Raw genomic sequence first — 19,106 nt, forward strand, 5'->3', positions numbered from 1 at the left:
ATAAAAAAATGATGCAGATCATGGTAAGTTATACGTACTTTTTCCCCCAGGTTATTTCGGAGGGTGTTGTAAAAGTTTTGAAAAAAAATTATCTGAAAATCATATCATCAAAAATTTCATTGATTAACACACGAAAAAAATGAGAAAATTGCTTAAACTCTGTTGAGTGGCCTCTAAATGCTAAAAAAAATGACGTGAATCATGATGATGCTATGCGTATTGTTCCTTCAGGTCATTATGGTGGGTCTTGTGGATGTTTTAGAAAAAAAAACGTCTGAAAATCATATCACCAAAAAATTCATTGACTAACACACACAAAAATTGAGAAACACCTAATTCTTGTTGATTATCCCCTAAAATGCTAAAAAAGATGGTGTGAATCATGATGATGTTATACGTACTGTTACCCCAGATAATTACGGAGAATCCTGTGAAGGATTTTGAAAAAAAGTACATAAAAACCATATCACCAAAAAATTCATTAACTAACATATATGAAAAACTGAATAAATTGTCTAATTCTTATTTAGTGGCCCTAAATGCTAAAAAAAATGGTGTGGATCATGGTGAGGCTATATATACTGTTACCCAAGTCATTACGGAGGATCCTGAAAAGATTTTGAAAAGAAAGGGTCCGAAAATCATATCACCAAAAAATTAATTAGCTAACAAACACGAAAAACTGAAAAAATTACCTAATTTTTATTGAGTAACCCCTTAATACTAAAAGAATAGCATGGATCATAATGAGGTTATACGTACTATTTTCCAAGTCATTACAGAGGGTCGTGTAAAGGTTTTGATAAAAAAGTGTTTGAAAACTATATCATCAAAAACTCATTAACTAACACACTCGAAAAACTGAAAAAATCGTCTAATGAGTGACCTCCAACTATCAAAAAAAATAGCATGAATCATGATAAGACTATACGCAATTATCCATTTTTTTCCTCTTTGAATGTGTTTTTAGTTGGGATATATTCGGATTAGTGTTAATTAAAAAGTATTAAACCATAAAACGACAAGATAACCTTGCTGTCAATAAGCATTCACACTACAAAGGCAAAGCATGATGAGCTTTTATCTCCCAAATATATCCCCAAGTTTAGATAAAAATCTCTCGCACTAACCTAGAGTAATTTTTACTACTAAATATTGTTCAAGTGATCCGTTTTCCTCTACCCTATAAATGTAGGAATAAGATTTTGATATGTATTACCCTTTTCAAATCCCAGTTATGAAATTATACTAGATATATTGTTGTATTATTTATCTGATCGTGTAAAAGCTCCTTTACACCAGGAGGGTATCGAAGTTAAACTCTTCCATAATAGTATATAAGTTGGTGAAGATACAAAAATGCAACAGTGAAGAATAGCTATTAAACTCCTTAACGTTGCAACATGGTAAGTAAACACAATCTTGGCATACAAAATGCAGGGCGACAACAATAGTGTTTCTCAAATTACTCTACAACCAAAGAAACGTATGAAGTTTCCTGGTGGGCATGGTATTAATTGGCAAAAAGAGGTAAAGACTGGGAAAATTAGATAACTACCTGTTGAACAGGTACTAAAATACTACCTACAAGCTATTCATTGAACTAAGGTCGAGAAGGGAGGAACCCCAGGGGTTGTGGAAGAGGGAGTTAAGGAAAAGTTCAAAAAGTATGTTGTTAACGGAACAAGATATGGTAAGTTAGCTAGGCTGCTGCAGACTTATTTAACGTACGACAGAACAACGCTTCTACATAGGATCAATTTACATACTTGCATCACCAGACACAGCGATAAGTAACATGTGTCTCGATGATTTCACTGCTGTACGTGACCTTCACCACCTGCCCCTTCTCAAGTCCATAGTACCGAGCAATTGCATCCTTCTGAGATATCCGCGGTAGCTGGAAAACATCAATACAATAACAATACTCAGAAAAAACGAAACTGTATTGATAATGTTTGAAGAAAGAGTGGTAGATTCAAGTGCATATATAGCCATATGAACAACGAATTTCTGCTGAAATAATTAGAGAGAATGCACAGCAACAATACCATTGGTCAGCATACGATGAACGCGGAAACCTGTCTCTACACCTAAGGTCCTCGATATTAATGTCTGATAAGTAGTGTGTGACAGTGCAAGTAATGCTTCCCATTCATAAAAAAGGCAGCAGTCTACCACATTAAATTACCAATCTTTTCCTGAAAAGATGAAGTATTGGAAGGCACTTGTCAAGAAAGATAAGTATTAGAAGGCTCCTGTTATTAACCTCCATCAAGACAACACTATATGAAAAAGAGTTCTAGGTCTTGGCTCAAAATGCCATAGTATCTGGGATCCTGGCTAACTGTGACAACCACTCAACGTCTCAACATCCCACTGGGGACAAAAAGGACCGACTTCTATTAGCTGTGAAGCCTAGATGGCAACAACTACTCTGACCACTTCAAGGAGATAGACTCTTACCAGATTATGGACTGTAAAATGTATGAGAAAATGATATTTGCCTTTTGGGAATTTAACAGCAAGTCTTTTTTTGAGTGAAGCTTTCAAGAAAGAAAAAAAGACGATAAAATCTTTTTACTGGCTAAACTCAAGTGAGGAAGCTAGGAATCAAGCTTTCGTGGAAAGTTGAGGATAAAAAGATACACTAAGGAGATATACAGTTGTACTGATATACAGGCATGTTTCTGCAAATTCAAAGGCTGTCAAAGGCAAACCTGCTTCTCTTCCAAGTTGTACTTCTTCAAGAGCTTCTCTTTCTCAGTGTCGGTCAACAACTCATGCCTTGGCTTTAAAACATGTTTTGTGATGTTGACAAGTAAATCTGTGATCTGAAAGAGTATGCAAATAGGAGCCAGACACTTAGTATATTTCTGAGACGTAATGGCTATTGCTTGCATAAAATTCACTTCTATTCCTGAAGTAAAGAATTTTTAGTCATTTCCTACTATTAATAAGCGAAGGAAAATAAACTTTGACCAAATACAATAGAACCTTCATCAGATGGAAAAATGGAGCCTGGAACTTGTCTCGGCAAAAATAAATACCAGGAGCAAATGACCACGTAAATGTAGCTCTTTCTAAGCCAGACAAGGAATAAATTTTCAAAATTTTCTTTATTTCACAGGTGACAGGTAGAAACATTTGGAAGTCCACAGAACATCGGAAATGCTTTGTGTCATAAGCATTTTTCGTTGGGCTTAAAAATCCAACATTTCCTTCATTAAGGAGGAATAGCTTTTAAATGATCCAAGCAACTTAAAGACTTCAAATAGGGAAAGCCATTTTGAACATACACCTATCAGGATTTTCTTTGTACATTCTTGGGTAAATGCCAACGATAATAAATCTTTATTTATTCTGAGATCTAGCCTCACTTGGCAAGGATATTTAAAGCAAATGCAGAACACATCTTAATTAATAACATAATAAGTAATTAAGTATCCCGTTTTATTCTCCGTACTTGAACTGTTCAACAAAAACACCAACAAGAAACACATACTTTACCTGGAAAATTTCAACTTTAAATGAGAAAAGCTCCACAGCTTTTATAGCTGGATTAGTCATTTGATTTTGAATGACCAATATCAGCCGACTCAAAGATTCCTTGTTCATTATTTGAGTTAAAATGCTGCGGATGACATTCACTTTCACGGCATTTGGCCCACAGAAGATGACCAAAACCTGCGACCAGTTCAAATATGTAAGACGTTAATAAATCTATGAAGCACATGCATGTCCTTCTCATCAGAGACCATCTTCCAAAATGCTTAGGCATCTACCCAGTTAAGGCAACAAAGACTTTCTTGGCTTCTTCAATTTTGATGATTTGAGTTTCTATATATTTTATTGAACCCAGACAGGCCTCCAAATTTCCATAAGAAGACTTATGGATACGTAGAACGCATTCTCTTCACATAAGATCAAATAGATATAACAGAATTGATGCGCTTCCAGCACTGATCAACAAGAAATTTGAAGATATTTGAACCCACAAGGAGAAATTTGGATATGGAGCTCAGAGATAAGCAGCGCAGAACCGCAAACAACCTCTCGAAAGAGTATGCACAAAGCTTAATACCATACATTTTAGAATTCTTTTCCATGCTTAAAGCCAAAAAGTAAAGCATAATTCTACAACTCAGTTTTCCCTACATCAAAGTTCATACCCCACTACAAGAATTGGCTTAACCATCTTGTAGTGCAATTACCTTTATCATAGACACAGTACCATCACTTCAGGTATCTTAGAATTTCAAATATTATACTCTCTAGAGTTCATCCATAAGTTTCTAAATGAAAAATAATAGTCATAAAAACTGTCAATCAAGCTTTAATTTAGGAAGTGCTTCTAATTATCATGGAAGTATTGATTCTAACATATAAAGAGGCACAGTGAAAGTAACTCGTAAGCGTTATACTCAAGGCATTGAAAAGAGAAGTAGTAGGCCTCAATAGTCAATACTACTAGCTAGGCCGACTCAATGCGCTGACAGAACATGTTAATCGTGCCGAGGCGGTCAACTACTGACGCAATCTATCTTATGCAGAGACTGGTGGAGAAATTTAGGGAAAGAAAGAGGGATCTCCATATGGTGTTCATTGATCTTGAAAAGGCTTATGACAAAGTGCCGAGGGATGTTCTGTGGAGGTGTTTGGAGGCTAAAGGTGTTCTGATGGTTTATATTAGGGCGATAAAGAATATGTATGCTAGAGCCAAGACTAGGGTTAGTAAGGTGGGAGGTGACTCAGAGCACTTTCCTGTTGAGATGGGACTACATCAGGGATCCGTGCTGAGTCCTTTTCTTTTTGTCACGGTGATGGATGAGCTAACACGATCTATTCAGGAAGAGGTTTCATGGTGTATGCTATTTGCGGATGACATAGTTTTGATTGATAAGACTCGGGACAGAGTCAATGATAGGTTGGAGGTTTGGAGTCCAAAGGGTTCAAATTGAACAGGACCAAGAAAGAGTACCTGGAGTGCAAATTCAGTGTTGCATCGGATGAAGAGGGCCTGGAAGTGAGGCTTGCCACTCAACCCATCCCCAAGAGAGAAAGCTTTAAATATCTTGGATCCGTCATCTAGAATAGTGGGGACATCGATGATGATGTCACGCATCGCATTGGGGCAGCGTTGACGAAATAGAGGCTTGCCTCTGGAGTCTTGTGTGATAAGAAAGTACCACCTAAATTTAAAGATAAATTTTACAGAATGGTGGTTAGGCCGCCGTTGTTATATGGTGTGGAGTGCTGACTAGTCAAGAACTCTCATGTTCAGAAGATGCATGTTGCGGAGATGAGGATGTTGAGATGGATGTGTGAACATACTAGGCGTGATAAAATAAGAACGAGGTTATTTGGGAGAAGGTGAGAGTGGCCTCTATGGCAGACAAAATGAGAGAAGCGAGACTGAGATGGTTTAGACATATGTAGGGGAGGTGTGTCGATGCCCCAGTTAGGAGATACGGGCGGTTGAATTTGGGGGCTATGCGGAGGGGTAGGGGTAGACAGAAAAAGTATTAGGGAGAGGTGATTAGACAGGATATGGCACAATTTCACATCACTGAAGACATGACCTTAGATAGAAAGGAGTGGAGGTTGCGTATTAGGGTAGAAGGCTAGTAAGGATAGAAGCCTAGCAGGGGTAGAATGTGGTATTGCCCGGTGACGGCTTTAGGGTTGGTCTTGGGCCTAGGCATGCTAGTTTAGTTGTGATGTTACTGCCATCTGACTACCATTTTCTTGCTATTAGTATTGTTCTTGTCTTGTAGAATTTGTAGCGCTTCTTGTTTTAGCCGATATGGTATATATACATTGTTGCTCTCTCTTTCTTGGGACAAGTACTTTTAGCCGAGGGTCTTTTGGAAATAGCCTCTATATCTCCATGAGGTAGTGGTAAGGACTGCGTACACTCTACCCTCCCCAAACCCCTCCCCCCTCCCCCCGTGGGATTTACTGGGTATGTTTTTGTTGTGTTGTTTTTTGTCCCCCCCCCACCTCAAGCTTGTTCGTCTTCTTCAACCCCACCCCTCCCCATTTGTTTCTTTCCCAGTTCCATTCATCTACTTTCTTCGACCAAAAAAGAAAAGATAACATCCGCGCTTACTAAGCTAAGGTTCCATTTACATAAATAAATAATACAGAGAAGACCAGAGAAAAATAAGAGTTGAAGCTTATAGGAAAGATAACCATCGAACAACATCAGAGTTGTTTATGCAATTTTAGTGATTTTGATTTAATATAAAGTCAACCAGCATTCGCTTTATTTTTCATCACTGCAAGGGAAAACAAGAGCACCATTCAGTTCTCTTTCCTTCTCTCTCTCTGTCTCATGTCTTTTACCATTGCAACAACATACCCAATGTGATCCCACAAGTGGGCCTCACATCTCTACCATTAAAGCAAACAAATTGATATCTCCGATCCATCTTCACAGCGAACAAGTATAAAGTTCATTTGTGAAAGCAAAGTTTGATTTAAAGCCCATGTAAAGAGGTAACTGATGATGAGCTTTATGGATTTATTGGTTAAAGAGGATTGGAGACCAAGCGCAAGAAGGGGGCGGAAGATGAAGGTGAAAAAGATGGGGTCTTATTCGGTTGAGAATGGGAGATACAAAGGAGAAGGGCTTTCTTTTACGATTAAAGGCTTCCATGTTAGCATAAGAACAACACTCACACACTTGTTCCCTATGAAACTCACGCTATTTGTCATGTCTGAGCTTTGTTTTTAATAGGTACATATTGATTGAGAATGGGATATACAAAGGAGAAGGGTTTTCTTTTACGATTAAAGGCTTCCATGTTAGCATAAGAACAACACTCACACACTTGTTCCCGATGAAACTCACGCTATTTGTCACGTCTGAGCTTTGTTTTTAATAGGTACATATTGATTGAACTTGGAGTGCTTAATAGGTAAAGGGCATAGACACATAGTTAAAGTATCTAAATGAAAATTGTCGACAACCCTTTTTTTCCTGATGAAGTAGGTGATTTAGAAGAGCATCAAGAAGATGCATGGGTTACAAGACGTGCAATTGAAGCTTACCAACAAACAAAGAACTGGCTTCTATACAAGAAGTCCAGCAGTTGATCTGGACTATTTACTGAAAACAACCTAGACCAGAAAAATAAACTAGCAATACATATAGCCTTTAAAGAATCTATGGGAGTTGAGACCCCATCAAAACATCTATATTCCTTTCTAACCAAATACTCCAAAAAATGCAAACAGGTATCATTCTCCAGATATTCTACATGGATTTATCAACTTTCCACGAACACCAACACCTGTATGCTTCCCTTACTGATTTTGGAGTGACCCATTTGAGGCCAGAAATGCACATAAACACGCTCCAAAAATCAAAGGCAACTTCACAATGTAGAAAAAGATGGGCAGGATTTCAGCTTCTTTTTTTACACATAACATCTGTTGGATAGCTGAATTTTCCTTTTCATCAAATTATTCTGAGTAAGGCATGCCTCATTCAGAACTGTCCACAAATGACCTTGGGTGGAAGTTTAGTTCTCCATATAAGCTTCTAAGGACAATTATCTACCATTTGATTCTGGTCACAGAGAGATAAATATCCTATCTTGAATGAATATTGGCCATCTGTTTTTCCCTCATCTGATAGTGTCTGCTTCCTGCCCTAATCTCAATTTCACTTCCTCACTAAAGGGTAAGACATCCAATTAAGTACTCCCTCTGACTGAAAAGAGAACAACAGGGTCCCGACTTCAGGTATGTGAATGAAAGCATCTAAACCTCGGTATGGATTCGAACATCAATTTTTCAATTTTTTAAAAACAACATGACATATTCAGAAACGATAGATAAAGTACCCCGAATCAAAATCTCTCTTAATAGAATGTTAATAAATTTAATCCCCATACAGGAACAATGCGACAAAAATGGGAGAGGAAGTACAAGCTTAAAGCAGTTTCATCTATTATCATCCATACAACCAAGAACAAAAGATTTCAAATTTATAGAAAAATAATTGTGATTTCAAAAAGGGGTAAGTGACCTTATTGGTGAGGTCAGTCCTGTGCATTGCGGAGACTCTAAGGCGCTCAACATCAGGTGTTTGCCCATATTTTTCTCTAAATTCTTCAAGGGTAGTGTCGATTTCAGAATTGGGTATTGCAAAACCACGATCTTTAAGCATTTCGAGCATAGTTCTGCGAGCAAGAAAGTATCTGTGACTCTCAACTGTACCATCATCAACAAAGCTCGTTAAACAAGTGCCAAAATTCTCTCCATCAACATCCATCGCTAAACCATTAAGATCCATCTAGGTTCCTTCAAGGGTTTTGGGGGGGTTTTGTGTTATAATTATCAAAGAACATTATGGTATATCTTTTATTAAAATGAATAATTGGGGACTAAAGTTTCTAGTATTTATTACTCCACTTTCTCTAATCAACTCCTTTCTTTTCTTTTTTTAAAAAGAAAAAAAGTTCTTATATTAAAATTTTGTGCTTACAAGTTCAGTTACTTCAAAGTTAAAAAAAAAAATTACAAAATGAAATGGAACTTTTTAAAAAGTTAATTAGAAATTGACCATTCATTAATATATGCTAGATTTTTAAGTTAGTAAGTACTTACCACACACTTTCCTATCCATAATTTCAATAGATTTTGTGGTAGTTTTTGTTTATTCGTAAAATAATACGGTTGAATTTATAGACGTGACTCAAAAATATGCAGATTGAATTGATCAAAACATAAAGTTTGTTTATTCTAGCTTGTTTTGATAATATAAATAAGACCATATAATGAAATAATAAAATATGAAATCAAATTGAAATAACAAAATAAGGAAATTTAGTGAGTCTGAGTTGATGTTAATAGGTGGGAGTGTTATTGAAAAAGCTTGATATTATTATACTTTAAAACTATGAAACTTAGGATTACAAAGTTTAAGTATAATGTCGGTGAATTAGTAGAATTTTTTTGTGTCTCACACCCCATGAAGACTTTTATTTACTCACGTTTGTTTTTGTTATATAAGATTGAAGTAGATATAAGATTGAAGCAGAGTGTAAATATTCTAAATACAGATGACTCGAGCCATTATTTTGTCCGATCACAACTTAATGTCCGATCTCATAATTTCTTAAGACAAGCCTACCAATAAAATACCGACCTCAAATAACTCAGAATTTGGTACCTCCAATAAATACGATGGCTTCTTCCGATGGTGGATAAGAAAGATACCTTATGTTTATTAATGCCGAATCATATTTGATCCATCCTATTTTTCTAGTCTTATTTTTATCTCATACAAGTTCAGAAGTTATTATATCAACCAAGTATATATTTTTGATACTTGGATAACAGCTAGATTAAAAAAATAGAAAAAAAGGATTTAACAACTTGATTTTATTAGGATTTATTGCAAGTATAAATTCCTCTTATTCTTATCTGGAATTTTTGGCTCTCCTCTTTGTTTCTTCCTCAGAGCCCCTGGTCTAGCAAGGACGGACAGACAATGTGTGGTCTATTAATCTTCATCTTTTGACTATTTCTTTTTACTATTTTTTTTAAAAAAATAAAAATAAAAATTCTGGCCATAAATTAATTGCAGAAGATGACACATTGAATGTGTTGTATTGCTGAAAGCCACAAAACACTTTTGTTGTTTTATCAGTCACCACTTTGTTCTGCATTTGCAGCTTAATGGGTTTGGCCTGGAAGGTTTTTAAAGAAAGACTTGAACTTTAACATATCAATTTCAAGATTCAGCCATGCAAGCTATGAAAGCTTCTTCCTTTTCACCATTTCAGGTCAACTTGAACTCAACTAGTTCATTTCCCAAAACCAACTTGTATATTCATCCAAATTATGAAAACCCCATTTCTTGTTTTCCCTCAATTCAGAGCCAAAATGCAAAATTCAAGCTTTTTACTGCTATTTCCCCAAGTGTCTTGACTGAATCAGAAACCCCATTTGATGAAAAGACTGAAAATGAAAATCAAGAACAGATATTTGATTGGTATGCTCAGTGGTACCCAATAATGCCAATTTGTGATCTTGATAAGAGGAGGCCACATGGTAAGAAAGTGATGGGAATTGATGTGGTTGTGTGGTGGGATAGGAATGAGAAAGAATGGAAAGTAATGGATGATTCTTGTCCTCATAGATATGCTCCACTTTCTGAAGGAAGAATTGATCAATGGGGAAGATTGCAGTGTGTGTATCATGGCTGGTGCTTTAATGGAGCTGGTGATTGCAAGTTTATCCCTCAAGCTCCTAGGGATGGGCCTCCGGTAATCGTTTATTTGTTTTCTTTATATAAACTGTCTTTAAGTGGTAATGATCATATCACATGTCACTTAAAAGTGTTTGCAAAAAAAAGAATTTGGGTGTTGATTAACTTGGCTAAAAGTGAGGAGGATAATAGAGACCCTTTTGTTGCTTGTAGACCCAACTTTTGCACTGTTAACTAGATGTCAACATTTTGAATTCTATAAATGTCAATTCTGTTAACTACATGGTAGAATTTTCGCGTGAGAATAACATGTAAACATAGCTTCACACTGTGGGATGAGCCGTGTGATGTTGAATACTTGTGTTTGGTTTCACAGAAGCAGTTGATGATCTTGATTTAATTAGGAAAGTCTGAAAGCTATGCAGAGGATGTCAAACATTGCGAAAATGGTTGTTCAGAAGTATCGAGCATATATTGAAAGGGTAATTTAGAAGGGAAAAACGTCATGGTGCATATTTTGATATGCTTATGCTGTATGTGGAAGAATTGAGAAGTTATTACCTATTCTAGTTCTGCCAATGCTCCTGGTAAGAAGAAATATAATATTGATTGTGTATAGAATAGAGAATATTAGGGAATAAGGTACTAAACGGAGTGGAATGAATACAAGGACTCATATAGCTGGCCACTTGAATTTATTTGGGATCGAGACATAATTGATTGGCAGTTCTTCAGCCCATGGATTCAAGAACTTGAATAACACAGGCTGTCTTGTTGCCTAGCAGTAACTTTTGCTGGAGACTCCGTTTAAATAAAACAAAATAACTAGACAAAATTATCAATGAAATATTTGTATCAATATGGTCAAATATCAGTTCCAATTCCAATGGTAGAGCAGATAATTTACTATTGTCATCAGGTCAAGGTATAGATCAACCATCTGTTTTTCTCTTTCTTCTATTCTTAAAGGTTTCCTAGGAAACTTATTGGTAAAGAACTCGAGTATTTTGCATTTTGACATCCTACATTTCATGCACAGTTCATCATGACATCTATTTGAAGAATTAATCAACTGGGTTCACAATAAAAAGGATAATACCCTTGTGATCTTAGCTTACCACCTTTACCTGTGAGACCTTAGTCCTTTATAATGATGATTGGAAGTTCGTAAGAACTGGTGAAGGCTTTCTATCTTTATTGTCTGATGAAAGATGATAACTGTCGTAAGTCATTGTCTTTGATATTCCTTTATACTGGTTTTTTCACCTCTTTCCTTGTGAATGTGAATATTCATTTTCCAAACACATGAAGTTTGTGTATTGTCTACTTCTCGGAATTGCCTACAGCTAAGCACTGGTATTTGAAAACAATTTTACAACAGTATTTGCATTAGCTCTACTCAAATTAACTGGAAATGACATTTTTGTTTTAGCCGTGCAGGTTCATACGTCCAAAAAAGCTTGTGCAACTGTTTATCCAAGTTGTGTGCAAAATGACATTCTTTGGTTTTGGCCAAACTCTGATCCTCTATACAAGGACATATATTTGACGAAAAAGCCTCCTTATATACCTGAACTTGATGACAGTTCGTTTTCGAAAACCTTCATGGTCAGAGATATATCATATGGGTAAGCAGACAGAGACATCCAATTATCATTTGTGGAGAAATTCTTCAGAAACTGTTTCATTTTTTCAGAACAGAAAAAACATTTCTTTTCCAGAAGGGAAGAGGGGGTTGGGGAATATAACCTATAGAATCTAAAAGGTGATCATTGGCGGAAAGCAGAAGAAATTCAAACCTTATAATGTCAACAAGCAAACTCTGTAAAAATGTAGTTTCAATCTTAACGGTAATACTGTTAGAAAATGAGATTTTCTAGATAGTTTTTTAGGCTAATAGTGTTCTCTTTTAAATATTATGTTTGGTTTGTAAAGGAAAGGTAATCCTTGTTTTATGGAATTTGTTTTGTAAGTGGTTGGATAGGTATGGACTCTACTTACTTTTGAAAAAGCTTATATAGCTATATGTGTCTAAGCCTTATGAAAAATGCCATATGAATGAATAGAAGTTCTGTTAAACCTTATTTTTTTCTTATAAGTTTAAAAGTCTAACAGTGGTATCAAGAGCCCTCTTCTTGAGGGATCTGTGAAGGCAAGAAAACTAAGGTTTTCTCCAGTTCTTCTAGGGTGAGAGCTGAGCAGCAGTAACATGGCATCCAACAACTTCTTGGGTGCAGACCCTCCTATGTTTACAGGAGAAAATTGTCACATATGGGTGATAAAGATGAAGGCTTATCTCAAAGCTCTTAGTCTATGGGAAACAATAGAAAGTGAAGATGATCCTCCTCCACTTGGACCAAATCCAACAGTTGCACAAATGAAGATTTATGAAGATTCAAAGTCAAGGAAACCAAAGGCTCTCACATGTCTTCATTCAGCACTTTCAGATGTGATTTTCACAAGAATAATGGCTTGTGAAACACCCAAAGAAGCATGGGAGAAGCTAAAAGAGGAGTTCGATGGAAGTGACAGAGTGAAGGCTATCAAACTCTTAACTCTTAAAAGAGAATTTGCGATGTTAAGGATGAAAGAAGGAGATACTGTGAAAGAGTATTCTGCCAAACTTGTGGAAATTGTAAACAAAATAAGGTTGTTTGGTGAAACCTTTCCAGATTCAAAGGTGGTGAAGAAGATGATGATAAGCTTACCAGTAAGGTTCGAGTCCAAGATTTCAGCAATAGAGGAATCTTGTGATTTGAAGACTTTATCGGTTGCAGAACTGATCAGCAAGTTGCAAGCCCAAGAACAAAGATCAAGTATAAGAGATGGAGAAGTAGCAGAAGTGGCATTTCAGGCACAACATAAAGGCAAACAGCCTGTGAAGGACAATAGAAGGATGGAAGGAGATAAAGTAGCAAAGGGAAAACCATGGAAGGAATCTTCAAAGAAATGGAAGTTTCCACCTTGCAGCCATTGTAAAAGAACCAATCATCAAGAAAAAGACTGTTGTTTCAAAGGAAAGCCATCCATTCAGTGTAGATTCTGTAAAAAGATGGGTCATATTGAGAAAAATTGCAGGGTCAAGCAGAATCAGCCACAGCAACATCATGCGCAGTAGGCAAATTTTGTTGAAGAGTCGGAAAAGGAAGAAGAAAGCTTGTTTATGGCTTCTCACGAAGAAAACACAAGCAACAAATCCTCATGGTTCATAGATAGTGGATGTACGAGTCATATGTCGCAAATGAGCTCTTGTTTCACACACTTGACAAGTCATTCAAAGCTAAAGTTTGGATGGGAAATGGTGAAACAGTCGATGCACATGGAAAGGGTTCAATTGCCTTTCAAACTATACAAGGTACAAAGTTTATATATGATGTGTTGTATGTTCCTTGTTTAGCATGTAACTTGTTAAGTGTGGCTCAAATGATGTCGAAAGGTTGTTCCTTATTTTTTAAGGGCAAACATTGTTTGGTTTTTGACTCTAAAGATAGTTTGATTGTTAAAGTAGAAATGGTGGATAAATCTTTTCCTTTAGATGGGAAGTTTGATAGTGCAAATTTTGCAAGTATGGATGAGTCATGGTTGTGGCACAAAAGATATGGGCATTTTAACTATGCTACTTTAAAGTCTATGTATGAGAAAGGCTTGACTAAAGAGTTACCTGAGATCTCACTATCTAAAGAAATTTGTGAGGCATGTCAAATGGGTAAGGTACATAGGAAATCATTTCCCAAAAGTGCTACCTAGAGGGCAACTGAAAAACTTGAACTAGTTCACACTGATGTGTGTGGACCTATGGAGACATCATCTTTAGGACAAAATAAATATTTTGTTCTCTTTATTGATGACTTAACAAGGATGACTTGGGTGTATTTTTTGAGTAACAAGTCTCAAGTATTTTCAGTTTTTAAGAAATTTAAAGCTTTTGTTGAAAGACAAAGTGGTTGTAAGCTGAAGTCTTTGAGATCGGACAATGGTGGTGAATACACTTCAAATGAGTTCAATAAGTATTGTGAAGATATGGGGATTGATCACAAGTTGACAGTAAGTTATTCACCCGAACAAAATGGAGTCTCGGAGAGGAAGAACAGGACTGTTGTTGAAATGGCTAGATGTTTGTTGCTTGAAAAGAAACTACCGCAAAGTTTTTGGGAAGAAGCTGTTTATACTTCAGTATATCTGTTAAATAGGCTGCCAACTAAAGTTGTGGATAAAAAAACTCCTATTGAGGCTTGGAGTGGAACAAAACCATCTGCCAAGCACTTAAAAATCTTTGGTTCGATTTGCTATTCTCATGTTCCTTCAGTCAAAAGAAGCAAAGTTGAATCGAAAGGTAAATTGGGGATCTTTATTGATTATTCATCGCAAGCCAAAGGTTATAGAGTTTTCAGCTTGCAAACAAAAAGTATTTCCATCATAAGAGATGTTGTAGTAGAAGAGCATGCTTATTGGAACTGGGGTAAGGAGCAAATTGAGAAAGATAATGCAGATTTTCAGAACTTACGTCCGCTTCCTGAAATCCAATCATTTGGCTCTGAAAATTTGGAAAAAGATGAAGAATCAGATGGGGAATCCTCACTTGATTCGCCCATTTTGAAAACAAAGTCCCTTTCTGAGATATATGAAAGATGTAATGTTGCAATCTCAGAACCAAATAGCTATCAAGAAGCATCAAGACATGAAGTTTGGATTGAAGCTATGAAGGAGGAGATTGGTATGATAGAGAAGAATGACACTTGGAAGTTGGTTGATAAACCAAAAGACACAAATGTAATAGGGGTGAAATGGGTTTATCGAACCAAACTTAATCCAGATGGTTCAGTTTATAAATACAAGGCAAGGCTTGTTGTGAAAGGTTATGCGCAAGTTGCAGGTCTGGATTATGGAGACACATTTGCACCATCTACACGACATGATACAATAAGGCTTCTATTTACTTTGGCAGCTCAATCAAATTGGAAGTTGTATCATTTGGATGTGAAATCAGCATTCTTAAATGGACAGCTGCAGGAGGAGATTTATATCGACCAACCAGAAGGATTTCAAGTTGCAGGAATGGAGGATAAAATCTACAAGCTACATAAGGCATTGTATGGATTAAAGCAGGATCCTCAAGCCTGGTATAGTAAGATTGATTCTTATCTTATTTATTGTGGCTTCAAGAGAAGTGAAAATGAAGCCACTTTATATGTGAAGAAGGCTAAAGGAGGAGATGTGCTTTTGGTGTCACTCTATGTTGATGATCTTCTGTTAACAGGAAGCAATGAAGCTATGATGAATCAATTCAAGCAAGAAATGAAGACCAAGTTTGAAATGTCAGATTTGGGTGAAATGAATTACTTTTTGGGAATGGAGATTCATCAAGCTACAGATGGAATCTTCATTTCACAGTGAAAATATGCATGGGATATTCTTAAAAGATTCAAGATGGAGAGATGCAAGCCTGTATCGACCCCACTAGTTCACAGTGAAAAGATTTCGAAGTTTGAAGGAGGTGATAGGGCTGATCCTGCAGTTTACAGAAGTCTAATAGGTAGTTTGTTGTATTTGACAGCAACAAGACCTGATCTCATGTTCGCAGCAAGTCTTCTGTCGAGATTTATGCATGCTCCAAGTCAAGTTCATCTTGGTGTCGCTAAGCGAACGTTGAGGTATATCAAGGGAATTGCTGATTTTGATATTTGGTTTAAAAAGGAAGAGCAAGGGAAATTGATGGGTTATTCAGATAGAGATTGGGCAGGAAGCATTGATGATATGAAAAGCACTTCTGGATATGCTTTTATACTTGGTTCAGGCATGTTCCCATGGAATTCAAAGAAGCAAGAGGTGGTAGCTCAATCTTTTGCAGAAGCTGAATACATCGCCGCTGCTGGTGCAACTAATCAAGCTCTATGGTTAAGAAAGATTCTATGTGATCTGGAGCAAAATGACATTGAAGCTACTGTCATTAAGGTTGACAACAAGTCAGCAATATCTATGGCCAAAAATCCAGTGCAACATGGTCGTAGCAATCATATAAATGTGAAGTTTCACACTATCAGGCAAGCAGATAAGGATGACGAAATTAAACTTGTTCATTGCATCTCAGATAAGCAGATTGCAGACAATGACCAAGGCTCTTCCTAAGGGGAAATTTGAAGTTCTAAGGGCTAAGCTGGGAGTATCCAAGAAAAATCTCAAGGAGGAGTGTTAGAAAATGAGATTTTCTAGATAGTTTTTTAGTCTAATAGTGTTCTCTTTTAAATGTTATGTTTGGTTTGTAAAGGACAGGTAATCCTTGTTTTATGGAATTTGCTTTGTAAGTGGTTGGATAGGTATGGACTCTACTTACTTTTGAAAAAGCTTATATAGCTATATGTGTCTAAGCCTTATGAAAAATGCCATATGAATGAATAAAAGTTCTGTTAAACCTTATTTTGTTCTTATAAGTTTAAAAGTCTAACAAATACAAGGATAAATCATTGTCGAATAAATTATGAAACCGCGGGAATAAATCATCAGGTAAACTTGTATGACCAAAACTACCTTCTTGCTCATCTGAATTGATGTTGACACTTAAGTTGATAATGTTGGAAAGTTCACCTACTTTGCTATTTATTTTAGTTATAATCTGAAACGAATCCGATAATTTTCAGGTATGAGCTTCTGATTGAAAACCTTATGGACCCAGCTCATGTCCAATATTCACATTATGGCATTATGAATGTTCCAGTAGCCCCCAAAAGATAAGAAACTTATACTATCCCGTACACATTTTATTCTATATTCTTTTCTTTACATGTGTAAGTAACTTCATCAGACTAACAGAATTGTTTATGCACTGTGAAAGCTGATAGAGAAGGAGGAAGACCACTCGACATAACTGTCACAAAATTGGATGTAAATGCCATTACTGCAAACCAGGGACCTGGACGGAACACATTTGTTCCACCTTGTGTGTATTATAGTTATTTTGCTTTTGGAGGACCTCAGGGCAAAACAACTGATGTATCATCTGGAGCTGTACAGGTAATTGATTTCATGGTCTTGTGTTTCCATATACTTCAACATTTATTTGGTACTCTTTGCAGCAGTTTAAATATATATTTCATGCAGGAAAAACCTTCAGCTGAGAAGCAGAAAAAAGCACTTTTAGTTTTCATCTGTATTCCGGTTAGTCCAGGTCATAGCAGAATTATATTTGCATCTCCAAGAAACTTTGCCACTTGGGCAGATCGAATAATTCCACGTTGGATATTTCACCTGGGGCAAAACCTAATTCTGGATTCTGATTTGTATCTTCTTCATGTGGAGGTAAATCAATTTTCTTTATTGCGTCTTTTCAATTTTTATTGTGTTCTTGTTAAATCTAGTTGTTCCTCAGAAGGTTGTTAACTTTAAAAAATAGAGAAGACTTGTGATTTACATATGCCTGAAGCTTTAGAGACGTTTACTATGTACAAGGACCCTTTCAAGTCCCACGAAAAGAAAACAAGCATATCTGTTGAACTTCTATATAGCAATATCATGATTCGGCGCTATTTTCACTATGTTGTATACTACTCAACAAAGTAAGTCTAGATATGTGATTTGACCACATTTTGCTGACGCTACTCCTAACTTGTCTCAAGTTGTGTTAAAAGCTACTTTTCGAATGGAAAGCCGAGGATATGTGGGATTTATTTCATCAAAAACTTTTGGGTTCTACCGGTCCATGCCCCTTTCCTCACTTTCTCCATTTCTTCTTGTCTGCGGCTTTACTCCCCATCTGTTAATATTTATGTTGTGGTTATCTTTTTACTGTGTGCTTTGCTATTCACAATCGAATGAAATGAACAAAAAAAAAACATATTAAAAAGAAGGCTGAATAGCCAAATAGACACCTATAGTTGCAGGAGATTGTGTTCCCAGCTCCCCAACTTCACAATGTGCTCGTTTTACTACCTTGTATTTCAAACAACAAATCTTGAGCATAGTCCCGCTATTGGACCCACAACATATTGCATGACTGTTTGTAAGTTGGATTCCGGTGAAGCCTGGTGCTTTTAGGTGAAACATTGCCTTTTACAATATGACGAGTCTTTCTTCCTCATTTAATTTGTTTTCCATTATGAAGGAGCACAAGCTAAAGGAAATTGGCTCTTACAATTGGCATAAAGCTTGCTATCTGCCAACAAAGGCAGATGCCATCGTTGTTGCTTTTAGAAGGTGGCTAAACAAATATGCAGGTGGTCAAGTTGATTGGCGTGGAAAGTACAATGGAGACCTCCCGCCAACTCCTCCAAGGGAGCAGCTGCTGGACAGGTTCGTTCGTTCATTCCCACACTTGTAATGTAGACTTTCAAGAACCTTTTAGAGACGAAGACGTTGAGTTAACATTAAAAATGCCATGTTTATACTTCCTTTCAGATATTGGACTCATACAGTGAATTGCACAAGTTGCAATCTTGCATATAAAGGTCTCAATGCTCTTGAAGTTATACTGCAGATTGCCTCCATTGGTGTGATCGGAATTGTTGCTGCTGCAAAGCAGGGCACGTTGTCTGTGGTGGCAAGGTATTCTTTGGTCACTGTTGCATTACTATGCTTCGTGGCCTCGAGATGGTTATCTCATTTTATATACAAAAATTTCCATTTCCACGATTACGACCACGCCTTCCGTTGACACTTGAATATTGTCATAATGAATTGGAGCTGTATAAACAAATTACTTATAGTTGAAATTTGCAGAAAAGGTTTCTACATCTGCTAAACATGTACAAGTTATAGTGCTACTTTGAGACTGAAAAAACATTAGATTGTTGTTTAAAGTTTACAAAATTTTAGACTGTTTTGAGTAACGTTTGCTCATAACATTTTCAGTTTGCTTAAAATGCATCTTTAGACCATTATCTAAAAGTTG

General features: G+C 36.5%; 2 protein-coding genes across 2 annotated transcripts; one reads left to right on the top strand and one right to left on the bottom strand.

Moving 5' to 3' along the window:
* Positions 1–1,390: 1,390 nt before the first annotated feature.
* LOC129871195 (DNA-directed RNA polymerase V subunit 5A) lies at positions 1,391–8,381 on the bottom strand. Its single transcript, XM_055946076.1, has 4 exons — positions 8,039–8,381; positions 3,511–3,687; positions 2,721–2,834; positions 1,391–1,900 (listed from the first exon to the last, which is right to left on the bottom strand). The coding sequence occupies exons 1-4, from the start codon at positions 8,303–8,305 to the stop codon at positions 1,775–1,777; spliced, it is 684 nt and encodes a 227-aa protein (XP_055802051.1). The 5' UTR covers positions 8,306–8,381; the 3' UTR covers positions 1,391–1,774.
* A 1,062-nt stretch (positions 8,382–9,443) lies between these two features.
* Positions 9,444–19,044, top strand: LOC129870092 (flavonoid 8-hydroxylase 1, chloroplastic). The gene is made up of 7 exons (XM_055944683.1): positions 9,444–10,283; positions 11,666–11,853; positions 16,861–16,950; positions 17,047–17,233; positions 17,321–17,518; positions 18,321–18,508; positions 18,614–19,044. Exons 1-7 carry the CDS (start codon positions 9,762–9,764, stop codon positions 18,867–18,869), a joined length of 1,629 nt encoding a protein of 542 aa, XP_055800658.1. The 5' UTR covers positions 9,444–9,761; the 3' UTR covers positions 18,870–19,044.
* Positions 19,045–19,106: the final 62 nt, after the last annotated feature.

This window comes from Solanum dulcamara, chromosome 10 (genome assembly GCF_947179165.1).
Source record: "Solanum dulcamara chromosome 10, daSolDulc1.2, whole genome shotgun sequence".
Classification (NCBI taxonomy): domain Eukaryota; kingdom Viridiplantae; phylum Streptophyta; class Magnoliopsida; order Solanales; family Solanaceae; genus Solanum; species Solanum dulcamara.